This window comes from Solea solea, chromosome 20 (assembly GCF_958295425.1).
Source record: "Solea solea chromosome 20, fSolSol10.1, whole genome shotgun sequence".
NCBI classification, from domain to species: domain Eukaryota; kingdom Metazoa; phylum Chordata; class Actinopteri; order Pleuronectiformes; family Soleidae; genus Solea; species Solea solea.
In genome coordinates this window covers 1,987,113-2,004,230 of record NC_081153.1, presented here as the reverse complement: position 1 = coordinate 2,004,230, position 17,118 = coordinate 1,987,113, and the positions used below count along the sequence as shown (strand labels likewise).

The following is a 17,118-nucleotide window of genomic DNA, read 5'->3' as shown; positions in this document are numbered from 1 at the left end:
GCTGATTTTTGGACATTGACACAATGGAAATTATAGAAATTTTTCAGTGAAAAACTGAAAAAAAGCAATCTAGTTGGTAGGTAATTTTTGTGAACATTGTTGGTAATTGTTTTTGTGAACATTGTTCTTTGTGTATGTGTCATTTTGGCCAAAGTTTGTTTATTATTTGTATAATTATATAATGTACAGATTAATTGATGACTTTTTTTAAAAAGGATAACCATTACTCACTGTACAATGTTCAATTGAATGTTGGACATTTGACAAATAATAATTAGTACCACATCATATTATTTTCAGTAAAATTCCACTATCTTGGAGGGAAAAAAAGAGAAATTGGTAGGTTTTTTTTTTACATTTGAGATTTACATCTAAACATTGTGTGGAATAAAGAAGGAAAGCACAGTAAAAACAAAATGTGACTTTAAAATAGTTAAATGTTTGCGCTAATGAAAGCAGCTTTAGTGGAGTTCGTTTTTGCTGCAATACCACTAACCTGCCACTAGATGATGCCAGAGTATCATTAAATTGTGTCTGAAGGAACGGAGAAAACCATTAGAGCTAAACTGTTTCCATTATGGCTGCTCAACCATTCACACACACACACACACATTCATGTAGAGGTTTATTAGTGAGGACACTCATTCATTAGCCCCTTAACTTAACTCAACTCATCATCGACTAAATGCCTAACCCTTAACTTTAATCCAAATTCTAACCTTAAAAACATAAACTGTACTTTTAAGGTTTGACAGAACGTGAGGTCCTCGCAAAGACTTATGTACAATCGCACACACACACAGGTTAATGCAGCTATTCTTCTTAGGACCCTGAATCATTTAGACCATCTAAACAAATCCTTAACCTTAACCAGCTCATGTCTGACCCTGACATGCTAACAAGAGTATTTAGTGACAAATTACAGAATTAACATGTTGAGTCACTTCAGGGCTAACGACTAAAACAACAACACAGACGGTTTTAGAACACAAACATTATTTTAAAAAGACCCAAGTTTCCCCTCAGTGAATTCAAATCTTAGTCCTAAACTATAACCAAGGTTGGACCAGGTTTTGACAAGGTTAGTGTTTATGACAGAAGAGGTCCTAAAGAGGTAACAAATACAAGACCACTGGTGTGTGTGTGTGTGTGTGTGTGTGTCTTATTTTAGATTCTTACTACAAACACATTCCAGTCGACCGTGTTCAGAACCAGACTCTCAGGTTTCTTCACGTCTTTCTAGGAACAACAACAACAACTGTCACTGTTAAAGAAATGTCAACAAAACGTAAGCAAATGATAATGTTATTTAATCCTTCAGCTCCTTCAAAATGTCTCATTATGATTAATATAACTTTGAGATGTGACGGCATTTTGTTTATTAACCCAACAAAAGAGAAACATGCATAAAACTGTATTACTCATTACGTACATTACTAGATAGTGCAGAATAACCATTTAAATATTAATAATTCATAAAAAGGTCTGTAAACAGGCAGAGAAAGATTAAAAAGTATAATATTTGTGTAACATTTCATGTTCTAAATTTTTGTCAATATTTTAAATAAATGTTTCCAGTAATTTGAGAATTCTGGGCAGCAACATTTAGTGTTATACATACATATATATATATATATATTTAATTGATTAATTTTCTTAATATTTCATCTTAATCCTTAATTATTTAAGTTATTTTATTCCGTTTTGTTTACACATAACATATATAAAAACAACCATCTGGTATGTGTGTAGCATTACATACTCAGATTTTTAGTTAATATTTAAAAAATACCTTTTTGTTGCTGTATTTCTGTTGATAAATGGGTTTTTTTTTTAAACGCCCCTCCCTCTTTCTCTCCCTGTCCTCCTCCACGCGGCCTCTCACGCGGCACTGGCATGGGGAAACATGTGGGCGGAGTTTGTGACCTATTTTAAGCCAATGGGGGGACGGAAACGGCAGCGACTGACCTAGTTTGGGCCAATCACAGCGCAGCACCGTCGCTGGTAGGCAGAAGTCGGCGCGTGCCGGAGCCATGTGCATCCTCCCAGTGAAGAGACAACAGTGGAACCGCTGCGGCTCGTTTCTACGACATAAAAACACACTTCAACTTCTTGTTGATGAACGTGAAACAACACGTCACGTCACAGCGTGTGTGTTCAACGTAAACGTTTGAACGTGACTCAGCGTGAGTCAGCTGGTACAAACACCGTTAATTGTCAACTCTTACTCGGGTCACGTTTTTCCCGACTAATCCCAACATGGCGGCGGGGTCCGTGAAGGAAGCACAATGATGTGTGTTCAAATACCACGGGAGTTTTTCAAAACATTCACACGTGTGAGCCGCTCATTGTCGCCGTATTCACGCTGTCACACTGTCACGCTGTGACAACATAACTACATTCACAGCCGTTACGCAGGGGGATGGTGAGGATGAGAGGTGGAGTGTGGGGGGAGAGGGGGGGAGGAAACGTGGAATAACAACGTATTTAGGAGCGAGTTTTGCGTTTAATGTCTGTAAATTCAGGCTGTCGGCGCCTGTTTCTTTGCTGTTAATTTAGTCTCTGGTTTAAAAATGACAGCGTGAGAGAAGAGCAGGGGGCGGGGCCTGGCAACAGTGGCAGTAGTCTGCAGCCATTGGTTGGAAGCAGAAGGGAGGGTGGGAGGAGTTACATGCACACGCGAGAGGTGTTCAAGTACAGCGGGACAAAAAAGCACCAAGTAAGTAATGAAAGTTTTTTCTAACACACTGTTGTTTATTTAAACAAATGTATCGTTTTTACAATACAACTTAGAATGTTAAATAATAAAAACATGCTTTTCTTGACACATTTTACATCTCATATTCTTATTTGTTATTTAATAGTACTATATTTTTAATTATTAGACCAGTCTTCACTCATGTGTCCATATAACATTAAACATCTATAATATCAACGTGAAAATGGTTAAAATAGTTTTATAAACAAATATTACGCAGGGATTGGGTGTGTTAATTTGATGAGAAAGATGTGCTTAGTACTAGTTCTATAACAACAACTATAACCGAAATAGAATGTGTGAAAGTAAAGTGAACTAAAACAAACATGTAATTATACTATCAAACACACACGGTTCATAGAGGCACATGTTCCCCTATTTACATTATATTATTAAGTATTTTGTGCAGTTTTTGTGATTTAAACTATTTTAACGTCGAAAGTCAAATTTCCCAAACTCTATTTGGTGCCATGAAGGCATCACACGTCACATCACAGACTTTACTCAGACAGGCCTCCAGAACACGGGAGGCAAGGGGGCGTGTGTCCTTGAGGGGGGCGTGGCCGCGGCATGCAAACGAAGCACGCCTCCAAGCGTCTGTCCCCCGTGAGCGGTGACGTCACGTGAGCGGCCCGTGTTGGTTCCAGCTGACTGAGAGAGAGAGAGAGAGAGAGAGAGAGAGAGAGAGAGGGAGGGAAAACAAGAGCTTCATCTTTGAGACTCTCTCATCTCGTGAATATTATTGTTTTCTCTTTATTTCCTCCATCTTTTTCAGTTTTTCGCGTGTGTTTTTGTTCAATTTCGGTCATTTTTCTTCTTCATTTGCTCTCTTTTCTTCTTCTACTTCTTCTTCTTCTCCTCCGCTGCTGCTGAGACTCGACTGTGTCTCTCTTCACTCATTCAACGGGACTACGATCATCACCCTCTCACTTTTTGATTATTCACCTCATCCGGGATTAAAATATAGAAAACAGAATAATCTCAGACAAACCAGCGGACCACACCGAACCGGACCCCAGTCCAGCGTCGGATCCTGAATCTGGATTGAATAATTCTTCTTCTTCTTCATGTGACGTCTTTTTATTTTTGGTGGAGTTTTTTGTGTTGCTCTGCTGAAGCAGGTGACAGCATGAATTAAGAATAATCCCGACAGCATGCTGCCATTTTGGAGATAAACCCTCGTCTTTACTTGTGTTTTTTTTACACTCTCATGTCCTCATGGGACGAGCGGAACACCGGGACACCAGGTGGAGATATTGAGCGCAACACCTGCACCGTTTGACGGCGCGTCTGTCAATTAGCGTCTCTAATTGGATTATTGTGATCTTGAACTTAAAGAGTGTGTAGAGTCGCTACTGCTCCTCCTCCTCCTCCTCCACCTTCTGTAGACTGAAGTCATGTCGAGGCCCCTCACTCAGCTCCTGCCTCCTGACCTCCCCGCCGGGGCCACCAGCCCCCAGTTCGGGCCCAGTAACCCCGCCGGAAGTGGCCCCCAGGGCGGACAACTGACCTCCATGACCAACCTTAAGTCTCTGCTCCAGCTGCCAATCAAGAGCGACCAGAGAGAGGTGAAGGACTGCTGCGAGATGAAAGGTGAGCGGGTCACGTGACACGTGTGTGTGAGTGAGAGGAAAGTCTCTTAAAGGGATAGTTCGGGTGTTTTGGAGCGTGGTTGTGTGAGGCACTGACACATGTGGTGCGTTTTTTAATTCTCAGCAGAAGTTGGAACTCGGAGTGAAGTCTCCTCTGAATTCATCATGGCAAAAAAACATGGACACAAACATATCCTGCAACTGATATCGCTAACAATGGCTGAAAAGGGCTAACAAGGGTTAATGGTGGCTAACGATGGCTAACAAGTACTAATAATGGCTTACAGTGGCTAATCATTTTAACAAGGCCTAACAAGGGCTAACAATTGTTATTACTGTTAACTTTTAAAAACAACAATGATTTTAGCCCCTAAACAAAATGCCTATCAAGTAAAAATCTAGGTCAGTTTAAGTCTACAATATCTTTATCGCACTGTTTTTGTTGTTTTTACACGCTAAAGTTGTAGCACGACTCGGCTCGACTCAGTTTTGGTATCAGTCTCGTTGTTTACCGATGGGAATCAGTATCGGTCCGATATTGGTCAAAAATCAAGGAATCGGATATCGGCCGGATAAAAATGTCCAAAGATCATATATACATGTGTATATATATATATATATATATATATATATATATATATATATATACCGCATGCTTCACTCTGCACAGACTGTAAAAAAAATTGTAAATAAAATTTTTCGCTAAGTCATGTTTGTGACACAGTTGGAGAATTTGACGTCTTTGAAATGACTCAGCACAAATGTGTCATTAACGGTTTCATACATTGATAAATGGTCTAAAATGACTGATATCTGTAGATACTTGAGTTTGAGATATCAGTATCAGACTCAAAAATCAGTAAACATCAGTAAATAGTCGTCGTTGGTTGGCGCCGCCTGGTGGCCTGTTGCTGCAGCTGCACTTCCTGTGTCTGTGTGTTCAGTGTAATTTGGAGGTGATGATGGTGACACACACACACACACACACACACACACACACTGATGATGAAGATGAATTCATGGCTGTTTTTAAAGTGTGTGCAGTTTCAGAGGAGATGTTTCAGCTCGTTCTCTGAAGAGCTTTGTTTTTAACGCCCTCACAAACACCCACTCTCTCATCCATCACATCTCTCTCCCTCTCCATCTCTCCCTCTCTCTCTCTGTCACACTTTTCCTGTCTCATCACATCTTTGTCTTCCACTCTCTCCTCTGCTCATTTCCATTTTCTCAGGCTTGTTGTCCTCCCTCTTCTTCTTTCTCTCTCTCTCTCTCTTTAAACCCATTTGATTTGCATTCGTTTCTCTCTCCCTCTCTCTCCCTCTCCCTCTCTCTCCCTCTCCCTCTCTCTCCCTCTCTCTCTCCCTCCCTCCCCTTCCTCTTTCCTCCCACATCTCTATCAAATTTGCATACGTCCTCTCACCTGTCATTCTTTTTCTGTCCTCTCACTGTCCTTGTGTTTCCTCCTCTCCTCTGATCTCTCCTCCTCTCCTCTCTCCTCTGATCTCTCCTCCTCTCCTCTCTCCTCTGATCTCTCCTCCTCTCCTCTATCCTAATGACTTGTCCCCTTAATTCACTGTGTCACATCACGTTGATGAAACACTGTCACTTCCACTTATTCCTCTCATCAGTTTCTCTGCTCCTCCTCTTATTTCCTCCCTCTGCAATCAAAGGGACTTCCCCCATGTCCTCCTTTCCTTTCCTTACCTCTACTTTCCTCTCCTTTCCTTTCCTTTCCTTCCCTCTTCTTTCCTTTCCTATTAATCAGTAAAGTATTATTTCAAAGTATAAATGACCACATTTGCCTCAGTAAAAACATGTAAATTAAAGGACTAGTACGTGAAAACAATGCTAGCTTCTACACTTTCACAATGAAATGTCTACAAACCTTAAAACTCACTCATAATCATATATATATCTATGTGTGTATATACACACACACACACACACACACACACATTAATGTTGTCACATTTCCCATGTAATGATGTCATACTTTACACTGACTGTGTATGTAGTCAGCGCTGGCTAACAGTTAGCTTCCTAAAGCTAATTGAAAGCAGAAACAAATGTTCCTCTAAATAATGATAAAGGTAAAGTCATGGTGTGTATTTTCCGTCAGAAGAAGCAGAGCTTCTGTGTAAAGTAGATGAGAAGTTTGCAGAGGGACATTAAAGCTGTGTCCTCGTCCTCTCTGCTGTTTTCCTGCTTTAATCTCAAGTGTCTTATCAGTTTTTTTGAATCCCTTTAAATATAAATCTGTGGCCCAGTGCGTCCCGGGCTCATTTAAATATGCTCTTTTATGACTATTTGATTGAGCTTTATTATTCTCTGTGCCATTCATTCAATAAGCACTTTTGGAGGCAGAGTTTGTTGGAGTGGTATTCCCACAGGGAGCAGCAGGGAAATCAGTCTCTCCACCTCTGTGTTCCTCACAGCGGTTCATTAAAAAGCGGCCGCTCTTTTATCGATGTCTGGAGTCTGTATCTATCTTTCCATCGGACTTTCTCCCTCACTGACGGGTCGGAGTTCAGGGTCAGTCGAGTTTATCCTCACTATTAACGTGATTATCTGATTATCTACTCTGTCTTCAGTGTACGCTGTGATTCTCACTTTCTCTCACCATTATGTCGCTCTGACGTTAGTGAACCACTCACTCTCCCACACCAAACCCCATAGAGAAAATCAGTCATTTTAACATCACACACACTGGAGTTGTTGATCCGCTGCTGCCTCCATCACTAAGTTCTAATGTCTGATTTTGTCACTTTGGCATTTGGAATCCTTTGTTCAGATTGACCTCAGTGACACAAAGTGACCACACGAGGCAGCAGAGGACCAGCAGCTCCTGTGTCCCCTCCAGCTAAAATCACTTATTTTCTGTATGGAGTTTGGTGTGGGAGAGTGAGTGGTTAACAAACTTCATTGTTCCCGTCATAAAAGGCTGTATAATGACAAGATAAAGTAAGAGAACTCATTCTTAAGATATCTTTGGAGTATTTGACATTATTTTGATAAGGGCGAGCATTCCTGTCTTATCCTGGAACAACCACACCTTCATTTTAAGGTAAAACCATGTGTTTTGAAATGTTATGACATGTTTTTAAACAGCGAGCGGTCACATGGTGTGATAAAAGTCAGAATGCTTCAGGCAGAGTTTTATAAACCCGTCACAAATGAGCATAAATGTTTGAGTCTATTGTGGAAAGATGAACAGTCACAGTTCTGGAGAGAATCTGGATTCACTGCAGACTCTTGAATATTCTCTGTTTCCAACACTTTCACCTCATGGCACCTTATCACGCGTGATATCAGCGGTTATTGGCTCTTATCTTTACTTTTGCCCTTCAACACAAACATAGAGAGAGGAGGAGCAAGGGTCGTTAACCTCTGTGGTCAGACCGAAAACAACAACACCTCACCAAAACGCAGCGATTCTGTGGTAAATCAATACGTTACAAAAACAATGCATCATGTCGGTCTCACTGTCTTTCCAGACAAAGACAAGCCATCAGAGTCCGACGAGGACTCGCTGGGTGTCAACGCCGGAGGCCCCGGAGGCCCCGGAGGCCCCGGTGGCGTCGGAGGTGTCCCGGGTTCTGGTGGACTGAGGCCCAACTCCCAGTCAGCGTTCCTGGGCCCGCTGCTGTGGGAGCGGACGCTGCCGTGTGACGGAGGCCTGTTCCAGCTGCAGTACATGGACCTGGAGGAGTTCCTGACCGAGAACGGGATGGGGATGCACAGCAACGGGCCCAGCTCCACCAGCGCCCAGATCCCGTCCCAGGTACAACTGACAGAGACCAAAACCCAGGGATTCACAAATAAACATGCTTTCTAAAATGAATATTTCAAATAAAATAGGTTGATTATTATTTCACAACAATCTTTAACTGCTGACATCACAAGCATGGCATAGCTTTGTTTTCATGTTAGCTGAAGTGGATGGATAGTTAGTTTGTCAGCTAGCAAGCCGGTATTGTAGCTGCTAGCTGCTACTATGTCCCTACACCCGTGTCTGCTAATGTTACACGCCAATGCTACAGCAGCTGCTGGCTACAACTGTAGCTGGATGCCAGAAAATAGTGTTTGACGTTAGCAGTGACTGTAAACAGATGCTTTGTCATCGATGTTGATGTTAGCAGCGACTGGCAACAGTAGCTGCTACGGTCAAGGTTTGATAACATGGCATCAGGCTACAGTAGAAGCTAACAGCAGTAGCAGCTAACAGCAGTAGCAGCTAACAGTAGCTGCTACGGTCAAGGTTTGATAACATGGCATCAGGCTACAGTAGAAGCTAACAGCAGTAGCAGCTAACAGTAGCTGCTAAGGTCAAGGTTTGATAACATGGCATCAGGCTACAGTAGAAGCTAACAGCAGTAGCAGCTAACAGTAGCTGCTAAGGTCAAGGTTTGATAACATGGCATCAGGCTACAGTAGACGCTAACAGCAGTAGCAGCTAACAGTAGCTGCTAAGGTCAAGGTTTGATAACATGGCATCAGGCTACAGTAGACGCTAACAGCAGTAGCAGCTAACAGTACAAGCTAACAGCAGTAGCAGCTAACAGTTGCAGCGAATTCCTGAGAATTTCTTATCAGCAAATAAAGTAGCGAATCAATAATATCACTATTGTTTTTAGAATATGAGAATATGAATAAGCAGCCTGATTGATTGATTGATTGATTGACTGATTGATTGATTGGTTGGTCGGTCATCTCCTCCCAGAGCTCACAGTCAGCGGTGCCTAACCAGAGCTCCCAGTGTCCTCCCACGTCTCCTCCACCTTGCTCCTCCTCCTCGTCCTCCTCCATGTCCTCTTCGTCCTCCTCATCCTCGCTGCTCGGTCTGGAAACTGTACAGCCACCGCCACCGCCGCCGCCGCTGCCGCCTCAGCAGCAGCAGCAAAGCATGATGGGAGGACCTGAGTGTCTACATGGTGAGTCAAACCGTCAAGTGTTATTTCTTCCATTTTGTTTTTTTCTGTATTTCTGGGCACAGTTTGTGCTTTAATGAAGTCGGCCATTTTGTGTCACAGTGCTTCTACAGTAGCCTGGAATGGAAAAACGAGGGGGAACTTGTTGCAATTAAACCAAATATTTTCCAAATTAAAAAAGAAAAACATCATTAGCTGATTGTCATTCATTTATTGTCAAATCATTTTAAAAAATTACACATTTTTGTCACTAAAACTTTATATTTTCATCCAAATATTTAGTCTTTTATGTAGGTTATACATCATTTTTTAATGGAAATACTGTATGTAATGTTTTTTGTATTATTTATCATTGGACAGTTATATCAGAAAAAATAGGAAAATCAGCTGTAAAAAAAACAATATCGATCGGCGTCTCGTTGCAGTGAAGAATTTGTCAGAATTTCCCTGTTTTTGGGATCAATAAAGTACATTTATCTGCACATTGATCTAAATCGTGCGTAATAACGTCTAATTATGACTGCGTGTGATTAACGGCTGACTCTCTCTCTTCTCTTGTAGCCTATTTTCATCTGTTATAGATATTTATAATTTATCACACTTTCCTTCTGCTGCGTTTGATGTGAACCAGATCATCAACCGTCTCCCTCCCTCTCTCTCTGTCTCTCTCTCTCTCTCTCTCTCTCTCTCTCTGTCTCTCTCTCTCTCTCTCTGTCTCTCTCTCTCTCTCTCTCTCCCTCTCTCTCTCTCTCTGTCTCTCTCTCTCTCTCTCTCTCTCCCTCTCTCTCTCTCTCTCTCTCTCTCTCTCTGTCTCTCTCTCTCTCTCTCTCTCCCTCTCTCTCTCTCTCTCCCTCCCTCTCTCCCTCCCTCTCTGTCTCTCTCAAACTTCCTCTTTGGACTAATTGAAACCGCGGTGTCGGTCGTCACTTTTGGTTTCCGTCCCGCGAGATCATCTCACGATGTTTTATTGATAACAGATCATCACATGTCTCTGTTAATGTTAGAGGAAGCAGCAGATAACAAGTGAACAAGTATCTCTCACACACACACACACACACACACACACAGAGTGAGAGAGACACACACACACACACAGAGTGAGAGAGACACACACACACAGCACAAATGTTTTCACATGTTTTAAAGATTTAAAAGCTTGGAATTTTCTTTCTAAAGAAGTGTGTGGCTTTATTTTTGCCCATTAAAGCCTTTTTCCTTCAGTGGAATCAGCAGATAGAATTACACGAGCTGTCATTTAAGACAAAAAAAACACCTTTGAAAGGACAGGCATATCATTATTTTGAACTAATTCAAACATAATCAATAGATGGATCAATCAGAGAGTGAGTTTTCGGAGCTGCGCCAAGAACTCGGTCTCCCACACCAAACTCCATGGTGAAAATCAACGATTTTAACGTCACAGCAACACAGTAGTTTTTAATCCACTGCTGCCTCCATTGGTCAGTTCAAATAATAAATCATTCATCAATAGTATCATTTTGAGATATCGGCTTATGAAATCCTTTGTTCAGATTGACCTCAGTGACACAAAGTGACCACACGAGGCAGCAGTAGAGCAGCAGCTCCTGTGTCCCCGTGAGCTAAAATCACTTCTCTATGAGGTTTGGTGTGTGAGAGTGAGCGTTTTCAAACTTCAGTTTCCTGTTAGTCTGTCTAACAGTGAGATAAAGACGTTTTATTCAGTGAGTCTTAATTAAGTGGCTAAATCCTCTTTTTTTCCTCTTATGCAGTCAGTATTTTCACACCTGTATGTTCTTATGTGACAAATGCAGAAGAAGAATATTAACACTTCATTAATCATGACCTCATGTATCATTTTACATTTAGTTGTTTTCAAACATAAACATAGTTGTTGGATGATGAAGCCTTGAGACAAAAACCACACACCAGGACACCGGGACCATGTGTTTGTGTTTGAATAAACGATAATAAACGATAATAAACGATAATAAACGATAACGACGGTGGGGGAAAAAAGAGAGCTGCAGTATATATATATATATATATGTGTATATATCTATACACATATATATCTATATACATATATACATGTATATGTATGTAAAGAAATAATAAAAACACAGAAGAAATGACAGAGAGAGAAGCAGAGCAAGCGCTGAGGAGAGAATAACACTGGAAACTGCTGCCAGGCTCCAAGTGTGTGTGTGTGTGTGTGTTTGTGTTTGTGCACTGAACTTTTAACATGCGTGGCAGAGTGTCCTCTTTGTTTCTGCATTTGTATGCAACTGTGTAGGCTTTAATGTTTGTGTGTGTGTGTGTGTGTGCATGCATGTGTGTGTGCATGTGTGTGCATTTGTATGCAACTGTGTAGGCTTTAATGTTTGTGTGTGTGTGTGTGCGTGCATGTGTGTGCATGTGTGTGTGTGCTCTTTACTCTGAATTACAAACACGTGACTGGGCTGAGCATGATGATGCATCCAGCCAGAAATCCCTGAGGTCACTGTGGAGCTGAAGTGTTACTACAGCACAGCAGAGAGAGAGACAGAGAGAGAGGGAGAGACAGACAGAGAGAGAGAGAGAGAGAGAGAGAGGGAGAGACAGAGAGAGAGAGGGGGAGAGAGAAAATAGACTGGAAGTAATAATTTGATCCACATGCACATGTTTCAGTTTGATTTAAATTCATTGTGGATTTTAAAAAAAATTTCCTTTATGTCTTCATGTGTTCATGGCTTCATGTGTTCATGTGTTCATATCAAAGTCTGCTCTTTAAAAACAAACATTCTCTTGTTTAGATTTAACATACATTGAATATATTCTCAGGTCAAAGGTCAACTATTACTCTTATAATACTCTTAGCGTATCTTAAATTCTGTACGGATTTGGTATTTATCGTTAATGTAGTTTAAATGAAGAGGAAAAACAAATAATATAAACTTTACACATTATTCTGTAAACCTGTTATTATAAAAGAGAAACAGTATTTTTTATTCTTTAATTCTTTAATAATTTTTTTCTATATTTACTCTGAATAAAAAATTTGGTGTACACACTGTACATATCAGTGATTCAGAGAGTGACAGAGATGTTTCCTTTCAGAGGATAATGAGTCGGCAGAAAAAACTCTACTTCAGAAGACAATGAGTCAGCAGAAAAAAACACTACTTTAGGGTTAGGATAAGTCAGCAGATAAAACGCTACTTTAGAAGATAATGAGTCAGCAGAAAAAACGCTACTTTAGGGTTAGAATAAATCAGTAGAAAAAAATGCAAAAAACGCTGCTTTGGAGGACAATGAATCGGCAGAAAAAAAACAAAGCTGCAACTACAAGATGTTAGCCTGATGCTATATAATATCTATATATCTCAGATGTGTTAGCAGCTGTTCCTGCTGGTTTTCGTTAGCTTGCATTAGCTTGCTAGCATTAGCTTGCTAGCAGCCTTCTCTCCTGGTAAATTCCAAGCACGACACAGTTTAAATAAAATCTCTGAACCTGAAAAAGAAGAATCTCTCCATCTGTGTGGAAACAGAGTGAAAGGGAAATAGATTTTTTTTTTTTTAAACCAAACACTAAACCAGATGTTTTGCTAACTGTTCACTGTCAGAGTGATTACTGAGCGACTTTTCCCTCACAAACCTGGCAACCTCACAAACCTGGCAACCTCACAGGATTTTAGTGTCCTAAGAATCAGCTGAGTTTTTACATGTTTTGTTTTGAATGCTAATCTTTATTGTTTCTGGATCATTGAGATGAAATGTAAAGTTTTTCGTGATAAACTGGGATCTACAGATAATGTGACATCATCATGTCAGTCTTCACTTCAGTTGTGTTCACGTTGCCTCAAAGCAGTGAATCATTGTGCTGCGAGAGTTTTCAGCCTTATCTGATTTTCTTTTTTCTTTCATGGAGTCAACGTCGTTTTTCCAGGAGAATTTATTCTTCCCACACAAATCCTACGCTGCTGTTTTGTGCTGTGTGAACGTCTCATAATAACAGTTACTGTTTGACTGGAAGGAAAACAGCGTTTATCCATTATCCTCACATACATCACCACTGTGCTTTAACCTCATGTTTAAGTCCATATTTGTCTTAAATGAATGTTTATTTTGCAGAATAATTTAGATGAAATTCAACATTTCCAGAATGTTTCCCCCCAGATATCGTTACGCGTTTGTCTTCTGTTCATCAGCCACAAAGTGATAAAGAATGACCAGTTTTTGAGGAAAATAAAACTCAATCTCATCAGTAGATCACACTTTTACTAAAACTAAAAACATCGTTTCTATTCATCGTATTAGACCTGTTAACCTGTCTGTCACTGCACCAGGAACCAAACTCCATTCAAATGTTTGTCATTTTAACTTTTGTTGCTAAACATCAGAGATGAAGGCTGTGTTTTTCAAAGTCTCTTTAATGAATCAACAGTTCGGCTTCATTCATGGACGTGCTGCTCTGATTCTGTCATTTTATACAGGATCTTTCAATACAGTTACAAGTCTGTGTACGATAGAATTTCAAGATCATTCTGGTAAACAGAGAATTGATAAGGAGTGTTGTTGTTTTTTTAAATCGCAGGAAGAACACGCTCTGTGTTTGTTTTCCTGTTTGAAAAAACAAAAAGAATCCTTTGTTTTCGTGACTCGAGGAAATAGATAATTAATCAGGACAATTCTCACAGTCACAGATTCTCTCAGGGCAAACTGGGATAAACACCAGTGAAATCAGTGATTTTAGCTGCGGGGGCACAGGAGCTGCTGCTCCTCTGCTGCCTCGTGTGGTCACTTTGTGCCACTGAGGTCACTCTGAATGAAATATTCCAAAGCCAAAGTGACAAAGATCCACAGATCCTTGAAAGTTTGGGAATTTTAATATTTTTTTGAAAGTTTTTGAAAATGGCCCTAAACAGACATGGGCCATTAAAAGTGCTTGAATTTTGTGCGAGGAAGACGTTCAGTTGATATTTAGGTAAATGTTATCTGCCACTGGTGTCCCCTTCAGTCTTTCCATGAGTCCTTGAAATCCTTGAAAGTTTGTGAATTTGAAAAAAAAATTCAAGGCCCTTAAAGCCCTAAATAGACATGGGTCATTGAAAGTGCTTGAAAGAGGTGAAGTTGATATTTAGGTAAATGTCTCCCTTGTTTGTTACGGCGCCACCTACTGTTTCATGCCCTGCGTTGCGTGATGTACGTAAACGAGGCCGATGCAGGACAAACGTGGAGACATAGTTACTAGCCGTGTTGTGGACACTGTCTCTCTCATCGCAGTTGACGTGAGATTCCCCGCAAAACAACGAGCGAGTAAAGTCAAAACAAGAACATGACGACGTGATGGGGGTGGAGCGGCTCAGTGGTTAAGACCGGTACCCTGTGTGCGAAAAGACATCATGGTCGCAATGGTCGCAAGTTCGACTCCACCCCTGGCTGATTGCACTCAATTCCATTGTAAGTCGCTTTGGATAAAAGCGTCTGCTAAATGACATGTAATATAATGTAATGTAATGATCAAAGATCTCTGTCTCACCAAAGACAAAAGACAAAGACTGACTTTGACTTGTCCTGATGCAGAGCGTTGCTGTAAATCAATCAAAGTGGACGCCATCATGGATGAAGACCAGCTCTTACAAGCTGTCCTTCCTTCTTAAGCTGTGTCAGCACATTCTAGTCCTTGAATATGAGGGAACTGGTTCTGGAAAGTCCTTGAATTTGATCTCAACCAAGGTGTGGGAACCCTTTATCGTGGTTTTTTTTATTGGGTGACTTTCAGAGTCGATCCGTTTAACCTTCACGTCCAAGCAGATGAGTCCACCATCTGAATGTTGTCCTCAGTTCAAAGTTGATTCCTGATTAAATCCAGATTTTTCACTGTGAGCCTGAGGCTTGGTGAACTCGGTGATGTGTGATGTGCTGCTCTGCATCTGCTGCACAACACTTTTTATTTTTGTCTCTAAAGCTAATGAAGCGCTGCATCTGCACACATGACTGACACCTCAGGAGAAGCGACACCTGCGGTCCTAAATCTAATCACACCATCTTCTCTTCTCTGCCCGAGGCTTTTGTCGTCAACTGACCTCCGTGAGAATCTGCTCGGCGATAACAGCCTTGTGTTCTCGCGCTGACACATGACGCAGAAGTGATAGAACCTCCAGTTAGAAGCATAAACAAAAACAAAGCAGCGAGTTCTGAGCGTACAACTTCTGTGGAAAACAAACAAACCACAATTCACCTCACACTTTGACTTCATTTGTTTTTACTGATTTATGAGCTGGACTTTCTGGATCTTAAGCCTCGTTTTTTTAATCATGCTTTATCCAAAGTTGAATCTTCTGTGGGAACGTTCTGACTTTAAGCCGTTGGTTTATCTCTCTGCCCTCAAGTCGTCTGTCGCTGTTTTCAGACATGAACTCTGGGCAGAGTTCGGAGATTTTGGGTCCAGATATTCTCAGGACTTTGCTGTTCATGCACGATGAATGTCGCAAGATAATATCTGGGTGTGCTCACAACAGCAGGAGGATCTCCAGAAGATCTGGAAGAAGAATCTCTAGAGGATCTTGAAGAAGAATCTCTAGAAGATCTGGAAGAAGAATCTCTAGAGGATCTTGAAGAAGAATCTCCTGAAGATCTCGCTGTGGATCATCTGCCGTTTCTCCTGCAGGAGGTGATACTCAGGATCTGGCAGGAGATTCTCCAGTGTGTGTGTGTGTGTGGCTTCCGTGGACATTTGCGCTGACGACGATGACTCCTCTGGACCGATCTCTGTCGTGAACGTCGTGAAGCAGCTTGCGAGTGTGTACCAACACACGATAAATGTCTTTCTGTCTTTATGGTCGAGAGTCTTGCGGTCATGACGTTTGGTCGTGCACTACATAATCCTCCACCAGGAGGAGCCCTAACTGATTCGGACATTTTGGTTTTCTTCTTAATACCCATATTTGGAGAGCAATCAGAGAGGAGCGGTGATGACCATTTACTCAAGACTAACTTTCTCGCGTAATTATATATTTGAAAGTAAATACAGGTGTTTCAGCTCAAATTGAGATTAAATACCAGCGTGGAGACAAGATAAATATCTGATTAATCTCAGATTAATCTCTCAAGGAGGTCATTGAGCAGTGAAATCAAACGTACATTTGCAGTTTGAATGTGAACGTTGAGCTGCTGCTGCTTCTGCTGCTGTTGTTACTGCTGCTGCTGCTGTTACTGCTGTTACTGCTGTTACTGCTGCTGCTGCTGCTGCTGCTGCTGTTACTGCTGTTACTGCTGCTGCTGCTGCTGCTGCTGTTACTGCTGTTACTGCTGCTGCTGTTACTGCTGTTACTGCTGCTACTGCTGCTGCTGCTGTTACTGCCGTTACTGCTGCTGCTGCTGTTGTTACTGTTACTGCTGCTGCTGCTGTTACTGCTGTTACTGCTGCTACTGCTGCTGCTGCTGTTACTGCCGTTACTGCTGCTGCTGCTGTTGTTACTGCTGCTACTGCTGCTGCTGCTGTTACTACTGCTGCTGCTGCTGCTGCTGCTGTTACTGCTGCTGTTACTGCTGTTACTGCTGCTGCTGCTGTTACTGCTGTTACTGCTGCTGCTGCTGCTGTTACTACTGCTGCTGCTGCTGTTACTGCTGCTGTTGCTGTTACTGCTGTTACTGCTGCTGCTGCTGCTGTTACTGCTGTTACTGCTGCTACTGCTGCTGCTGTTACTGCTGCTGCTGCTGCTGCTGCTGTTACTGCTGTTACTGCTGCTGCTGTTACTGCTGCTGCTGTTACTGCTGCTGCTGCTGCTGCTGCTGCTGTTACTGCTGCTGTTGTTACTGCTACTCCTGCCACTGCTGCTGCTGCTTTAAATAAAGACTTGGTGACACTGAGGCAGGT

General features: G+C 41.6%; 1 protein-coding gene across 1 annotated transcript in view; it reads left to right on the top strand.

Moving 5' to 3' along the window:
- The first annotated feature begins 3,078 nt into the window (after positions 1-3,078).
- Positions 3,079-17,118, top strand: part of dbpa (D site albumin promoter binding protein a) — a 24,524-nt gene continuing 10,484 nt past the window's right edge. The window contains exons 1-3 of the mRNA XM_058618539.1: positions 3,079-4,351; positions 7,845-8,131; positions 9,071-9,281. Coding sequence (XP_058474522.1) covers positions 4,156-4,351; positions 7,845-8,131; positions 9,071-9,281 — 694 coding nt within the window. The 5' untranslated portion in view covers positions 3,079-4,155. The remainder of the gene's footprint in view (positions 4,352-7,844; positions 8,132-9,070; positions 9,282-17,118) is intronic.